Genomic DNA, 8,346 nt, shown 5'->3' with positions numbered 1-8,346 from the left:
TTTTTTTTAATGAAGCCATGTGTGTGTTTTTTAATGAGTGTGTGTGATATGTGTGTGTTTCATTACACGTGTGTTTTTTTTTGTTTGTTTTTTTAACCACTTCCCGCGGGTTCACGTAATTGTGCGTCATCCGCTGGAAGTGGTTATACCAAGAACACGGCTGCTCCTGAAGCCATGTTCTTGTACCGTGTTAAACAGCTGACGATTGCTGTTTAAATACCATCAATCTGGCGTCTGTACAGGCACTGTACGGTGAGGAGCTGTGCCTCCCTCCTCCACGGCCGCCGGTGCCACCACCAGTTTCCTGGGCTCATCTGTCCCTCGTGTGAGTCCAGGCCGCGCGTGGAGGTTCTCCCCTGACAGATCGGAGGAGAGATCAGTGGCTTCTAGCTGCGGATCTCTCCTCCGATCACTGAACCCGGAAGTGAACCCGGCAGGAGGGGGCGTGGTGGGCCATTGAAGTGAATGGCAACGTAGCCACGCCCTCCGGCCGCAATGTGATCACCCGCACAGGATTGCAGGGCACATTCTACCTGCAGTGCGTTCCGGTGCGGTCAAAATGCTGCAAGCACTATTTTGACCGCATCGGGACGCAGGCACAATGTGCCCTGCGATCCCGTGTGGGCGATCGCATTGTGGCCGGAGGGCATGGCTATGGCGCCATTCACTTCAATGGCCTGCCACTCCCCCCTCCTACCCGGCAAAAATTGTACGGCTGCAATGTGATGCAGTGCGTTTCTGCCTGAATCGGGCCGGGGCGCACTGCATGTGGTGTGGACAACCCCTTAGAGCCAGAAGAAGAAGCTGGTGAAGCAGATCTCTGCTTCATCAGCTTCTTTGGGGTCCCTAGGTGACATTAGGGGTAGGAAAAACCCCTGACGTCTCCATGAAGAGGACCTGTCACATTATATGTGCTATTACATAAGGGGCTTTTTAGCCCGCTATGTGATGGCAATAAAGCTGAGTGTAAAAAAAAAGGTAAAAATGAAAGTACCATAAAAAATACATTTTAAATGCAACCATTTTTTTTTTAAGTTTCCCCTTTCCCCACGTGCACGCACATACAACACAAACACGCTTCGGATGCGCCTACATGCAAAAACAAAAAATTACGCCACACATGTTATGCATCGTCGCGAGCGTCGGAATGAGAGCAATAATTCTAGGCCCATCAATCACTGATAGCACTAAACTGATGAGCCGTAAAAGCATTTAAAGCGTCGCTTATGGAACATTTGGGGTATTGTAGCTTTATGCGGTTTCATGGATGCTTGACATGTTTTGTATCTATTTGCCCGGCGTGACCCCGTCTTTTATATTGTACCAAAAAATTAGCCATTATGTTCTGATTCTGTGCTCTAAATTTCATTTTAGTGTATTTTATCCTAAAAATACTGGTTTGATAAACATTTGCGCAAATACCATGCGACATAAATAATTGCAACTAGTATCGTTTTATTCTGCGGGGCCTCTGCTTTGTCCCGGCCTAAAGCCGTGTAAGGGGCCCCGAAATTTCTGAAGGCTGCCCTGCACCCTGTAAAAGGAAGTGGGAAATGAAGTGATCACTTGGCAGCAGCAATGGGAAATAAAAGCATGATACAAGATCACTATGAAGGACAACAACTGCTGTGTTAATGCTATTAACAGACTAGGACACTAGGTCATATACAGTATATTATATTTTTGCTCATACTTACACTTTAACCCAAACTGTCTATACTGTTTATATATAAACCATCACTGTGGTAATTGCTTACTCTTCTTTTGTTTTTTCTTTCCTATACAGAACTACCGTATATTAGTAGGTTGCTGTTCTTCAGGTCATTTTTGATGCTTCCTATATTTGTTTTGGTTTCTATGACTGTATTGAGTGTCAGCACATTGATGGGGTCAATATCCAATTCAATCATCATTGCAGTAAATGTCATAGACAAAGTGAAGGGTAAGCTTCTCAGTCCCTCAGACACCATCGTAGTAACAATGGGCATATCAAATGTGTTTTTTCAGTTCATAATGCTCGCAAATGACTTCCTAAGCTTCCTCGAGAATGATCTTTACTACTCTGAAAGGGTGTATATTCTATTCTCAGTCACTATTAACCTTCCTATCTACATTAGCTTCTGGTTTACAGCATGCCTGTCCATCAACTACTATTTCCAGATTGTCATATTCACTCATCCATTTCTCATCCGACTAAAGGATGCAGTCTCCAAACATATTCCGCAGTTGATAATGGTCTCTGTGATGGTATCAATAGCCACATGCCTACCAGTAATCTGGTACACCAACATCAATAAGCAAGACTTGAACATGACTGGGAATCTGACTGTGGAGGCCACTTTTCCAGAACTTGATATGGCTTACCTGATCATCAGTAGCCTGGTTAGCTGTTCTCTACCATTAGTCCTTGCCGGAATTGCCGATGGACTGATCATTAGGTCTCTGATAAATAACAGGTCGGACAAGACTGCTAAAGGAGATATGAGTGCTCGGGCAGAAGGACGTATTAGAGCAGCCAGAACAATAAGCTGTTTACTGTTTATTTACATCTCATTTTACATATCAGAATTACTTATGTTTACAGAAGTTTTCCCTCCAACTAGTCCAGGATTTTGTGTCTGTTTGATGGTAATATACACATATGCACCAGCACAATCTGTTGTACTCATTTTTGGTAGCCCCAAACTGAAATATGCTGCTCTCAGAATATTCCGCTGTTTGCTAAGTATTCATGAAGAAGAGTCTAAAAATGCAACTGTCTCTTGTATTGATGTTAATAATCAGAAGACATCACAATCGTCAGAAGGTTGAACATGGCAGCATGCACTGGAGCCAAGTCCTGAGAGCCATCATACTTCTGCATTATGTCTTCACAACAGACAAATGTGGGGACTATCTGCACTACAACTGCTGTTGTTCCGTTTTAAGAAGGTTATTTAAATGCATTTTGAAATAATAAATGTGGTTTGCATTAACAAATTAACAATTTTAATGGTTAACTGCAAGTTTTTGTGCCATATTTAAACTGACATATTAAGATGACTCTTTTGTCAATATTGTAATGCACAAGCAAGAATGTAGTATGCCCCATAGCTCCAGCATATGCCGTGTCTGATATCTTAATTTCATTGTGCAATGATAGTATGCCTAAATATGGACACTTTCTTCTCTCCAAGTAGAGTCTGTGTCTTCTAGATTTTCAGTCTGCAGGATCAGTGCAGAGCTATTACTGGGCTTTTGTAATAGACAGCACAGCATGCTCTGCATACACTAAGGGGGTTATTCACTATTGAGTTGCAGGATCTAGCCGTACATGTGTCACCAGTCAAATCCCCCTCAACAGATGCACCCCTAGATATTATTATTATTATACAGGATTTATATAGCGCCAACAGTTTGTGCAGCGCTTTATACGCTTTAGATAAACTTACATCAATAAATGTGCACCCACACACAGACTGCATACAGACACACCATTAGTACCAACACTCACCTGCACCCCCTCAAGTGCAACGGACACCATCTACCGAACACTGGCAATCCAAACCTACGACTTCCAGACCTCAATCCCACTTGAATGTTCCTAAGGGTTTCACCAACATCTTCCTCAACATCGGAACCAGCTCAACACCTCCCCCGTCGATGACATCACTTCATACATAACTCCTTGGTGAGTCTCTATATTGTCACACTATTTCTCACACATTGCTCAAGGTTCATTTGTATCACTTTCTCTTCCGCCTCATTTCGGATTACACCAATACCACCCGGAAGGCAACATTAACAACCAGTGATAACATCAGGCGAAAGTCATCATCCCAAGCCCATTTACCTTCCGGCTCACTGGCGATCATACCCACCAGTTCACATTTGATTGTGGCGCTTTCTCTTTCTTTTGTTTCTTTATATACACATGTTGGACACCCCGGTCTGTACAAACTAGAAGCTGCACACCTAACCACAGAGACTCTTGTCCTCCCCCCTCGGTGAGCGCTGCAACTTACATCTTTCCACTTCTAGTGCACCCACACCAGCCCATCTTGATAGATGCACCCTCAGACAAACCCCACTCAGCAGAAATCCTTCCATGAAGGGTGTGGCTACAGTCATTTCAGCCAATAATGCTGGAGACAGAGGGGCATATTGATCCACCTAGCTGAGCCAGTCTCATTTTGGTTGAGTGTGTACCAAAGAAAAATATCCTCTACACTACTTAGCAGCAGCAACTTATGAGGAGGAAGCAGTATTTCTGAGTAGCCTGCACCAGTGGACTGTGGAGTACCCATTCCAACTGGCTGGTTACAATTTTACGTGTTTAACAGTGTTTACAGTGGCCACCAGTGTTAGCTGTATAAATAGAGGTCCTACAGGGTCCATAATAGATTGCCCACTTTTAAATGTCAGTGTTAAGCATTAGTAGTTAGGGTGCATTTTAGGCTACCTGCCACTGATGGGCCCCTTAGAAACACAATTTCTGCTGAACATGAATGCCCTGAGATAAGTAACCCTTACGCAAAGAAGAGCTCCTAAAGAAAGCAGGACCAGCTGACACAGCAATAAATGAGTGATGCAGCCAGCAGCGTTCTTGAGCTTCATGCATGCTGTTGCAAAGTAGAGTCTTTGTTCTGCTTCCTGATTGCGTGTAAACTCAGGAACTTAAGGTTACTGGTTGGTAGATAGCCTTTCATCTCGCCAGTTTGGACTCATCTCCCCAATGCCACTTGAAGCAGCAGCAAGCAAGGTACAGTGTGGCAATGCTGGTTGGGGTAGGACAACAGTGTGAAGCAACATGGGACACACAAGGTCCACAGGTCACTGGGAATTTCAAAGCAAATGGATATTCTTGGGGTATTTTGGAATTCTACAAGTTTTTGTTCCACGATAAACCAGCATCAGTGTGTGTATGCATAACATCTTCCCACTACAATGTGAACTACTGTTGATCAGATTGTGCCTGCTTGTCTGACCATGATGTTATTTTAGCAAACTTTACAGGCAGGTGTATCATCTTTGTATATTGTCGTATATTGTCATGAAGCAGAATTACCACATCTCCACAATTGGGTTTATTCAGTAATGCAAATGACTGCACCCGTCTATGAAACTATACTGTAACTTGCAATCAATACTGTTGTCACCCTAGGACCCTGCACAATATTTTCCTCTTCCCCCTGAGGTTAAAATATAGTATATATCACTGCAGTTGCCATTCCATATGAAGATATTCGTTTTATTAAAAAAAATGTTTACTGATACTTTATAGATAATACATCCAATGGTTTTCTAAGACTACTGAGACTACTAAAACTAGTTCTTCCCTACATTATCTTGTTTACTCAAAGATAATCTCACATCTGCAGGAGCTTTCTCATGCCTGTTTTCATTTAGTCAACTGAACAACTAAGCAATCAGTAACCACTTTGTTATTTTTGGTAGAATTTGGTGTGTCAAATCACTGATAAGAATCAAGGTGAAAGGTTTCATGAATGTGTGTATTGTAAGAAAATTCAGAGAGTCCCCCCTTGAGAGGAAAACTCTCGTGAACAAGTTTCGGTGGCAACGGAGCAAGAAACTCAGCTATAAATTTCCTGCTGATGGAGACTCAGAAGATATAAACAATTAGCGGGCGTTTCATTTGGTATCAGCTCAGAAGAGAAAAACTGAAATATCAGTTTTAAGTAGAAATTATATTTCTGTGAATTTATGAAGCCTCTATCATTACACATAAACACATTCTGTTACTTGTTCTGACATTGAGAGACAATGCACACTTACAGTATATATTTCTGATCACATAGCAATATACACTGTGCTTTTTGTAACCCTCTAAAGAAAAGATAAGTATCTCAGGGGGAAGACATACATTTAAATGTCAGCAATTGTGCCAGGCTATCATTTGCAGACACTATGGAAATTTAGATTAGATCAAACCTCATAATTAGCACCAGGATACTAATTAGATGGGAACAAATTCAGTATAAAAGGATTCCACATCGGAAATGGATAAATAAAATTATCGGGTCACAGGTGATATAACAATTTGGTGGTGAGTAATAAAAAAAATAATCCTTTTAAATCAGCAACATACAAAACACAAATGTCAAAGGGGGGTAAAATACAGTGTAGAGGGATAAATCACATAGTATTGGTTGACAAGATCTATTCTTGCTACTATTGTAATAATCCGTGTCACACAATAATAATCATATCATACCAAGTCAATTCACGCACCAGAGTGTGTTTTAGGGATTTCTACCTTAGTTTATTCATCAGGTGGTGTAAAATAACACACAGCATTTTCACTGGCTTGTTCCAACTTCATACAACAGCAAAATCCCATTCAGCCCCCTGGCTCTGATGACAGTTTCTCAGTCCTCTCAGGTTCCACAGGCAACTGGAATGGGACTTGTCTGCTTAGACCAGGAGACCTAGACTCACATGTCTTCTGTGTGCCCCCCTCATGAACTCCTCTACTTCATCTTGTGACACTTCATCAGCAGAGGCTGATACTGCAGGGGCTTTACCACGTCTGGGTACTATAGTCCTTGACCTGGACACCCACCTACAGGGTGTCTGCTTCAATCTCTGCCCTAACAGTACTGGTTCCTGACAAGAACCCTGACTAATTGCAGTTTCTTTCCTATATGCAGCTAACCCACATGGCTTTAATTGGAATCCTCTCCTAAGCTACCTGTTCTGGAGACTCGGACACCCTTCCATTGCCAAAACCATTTCTCAGCCTGTCACTTAACACATTTATCACACGTTTCTGTCACACTATTTATGACAATTGTTGCTTAAACTGCAGACAGGATGCATACTATTGGCTTTCTGATAACTTTATGTACTCTTCAAAGAGGAGGATCCACTAACAATGTCAACATCATGGTGAATGAGTGTTGTCACCCTAGGACAGGAAGTGTGTCATTGGCAGTATCACCAGGTGCAAATAAAAAAGAAAAAGCTTAAAAAAAACTAATGCAGCCATCACTCCCACTGTAGCTGAGTGTGATATACTGTATTTCATATGTTATCTGATGAGGGGTCCACACAATGCCTAATCTTTTGTAAACTTAGTTGAGCCTCAATAAGAAACATTTCATGCTTCTTTGTAATGATCAAAAGCACCTGGAAATGTATCATTTATAATTATTTATTCATATTAGAAAGAATGAATATCATAAAGGAAACCTGTCATGAGAGAAATGCATATGATGCCATTGCTGCCTTCCTCTTGAAAATGTTAGTTGCCTGCCTATCTCTAGTTTTAATACTTTAAGTCACTGTACTGGAACAAGAATTCAGCAAGTGAAGACAGGACAGGGACGACATCCAGAGAACTACCACAATGGGCAGACTTTTTACATTTCTCATGACAAGTTCCCTTTAAGGAATGTATACTGGGTTGTATATATTTGTTTTCCTCATTCATTATGGTCTGAGCTTAGTCCAGAAAATATTAAATATTATACATAATTTTCTGTATTCCCCCCTATCTCTTTGACCCTCTGTCAAAACCCCCCCATTGTTTACAGAACACAATAGCTAAGTCTGCAATATACATACAATATACATACAGAACTGAATAACTCATCACAGTGTCTCATCCCCTATCAAAGGGCACAGTCCAAAAGTTTTAATAAGACAAACAGAGAATCCAAGCAGGCAGTCCCTTTACCAAATTCCGAAACTCCTAACGGACTGGGAATTATTTATCCTGATTTAATATATATATATATACAGTATATATATATTTATTATTTGTTTTTTTTATATAAATCCTGTGTATATGTGTGTGTGTGTCTGTGTGTGTGTATGTGTGTAAACACAACAGTTATTAAGTGTAGATTTGTCCTAGGAAGCTGGGAGGTTGGAGAGAGGTTATCATTGGGAAACAGCTTTGAACTTGTCATATAACAAATTTTAAAGGTGGGTCTAAGTATTTTAAATAAGGGTCCATTAAAGATGCAATGTGAAAAGCATAGGTCACCTGTAAGCGAGTGTCTTTTTAATGTTTATTTAGTCATGGCAGCTTAATTGGATTGTAGTGTTTCTGGAAATGACCAAGTATTGTTGGGGAAAAAAGACATATTTTACAATAAATATTCATGTGCAAAATCAAGATTATTTCTGAACAGAAAGATGTATGAAGTAGTCCTGCTACAAACAGTTTCTACACTTTCCCATATATGCATGGCATGATAAGGACATAGGCTATACCACTGTGGCACATTGGTGTCATGCAGTTCTATCGGCCCACTGTGTCACCAAGAGTGACAGCTGACTAACAGAAACTTTATCTTAGTCAGCTGTCACTCTTGGTGACACAGTGGACACCAGAATGGA

The 8,346-nt window shown here is 41.2% G+C and overlaps 1 protein-coding gene across 1 annotated transcript; it reads left to right on the top strand.

The window, feature by feature from the left end:
- The first annotated feature begins 1,830 nt into the window (after positions 1-1,830).
- On the top strand, positions 1,831-2,811 carry LOC108788439 (taste receptor type 2 member 40-like). Its single transcript, XM_018558195.1, has one exon. The coding sequence runs from the start codon at positions 1,831-1,833 to the stop codon at positions 2,809-2,811; it is 981 nt and encodes a 326-aa protein (XP_018413697.1).
- The last annotated feature ends 5,535 nt before the right edge of the window (positions 2,812-8,346 follow it).

Source organism: Nanorana parkeri, unplaced genomic scaffold, assembly GCF_000935625.1.
Source record: "Nanorana parkeri isolate BGI_ZX_2015 unplaced genomic scaffold, ASM93562v1 scaffold325, whole genome shotgun sequence".
Taxonomy (NCBI): domain Eukaryota; kingdom Metazoa; phylum Chordata; class Amphibia; order Anura; family Dicroglossidae; genus Nanorana; species Nanorana parkeri.
The sequence above is the reverse complement of the archived record's forward strand: the minus strand, read 5'-3'. Positions and strand labels throughout refer to the sequence as shown.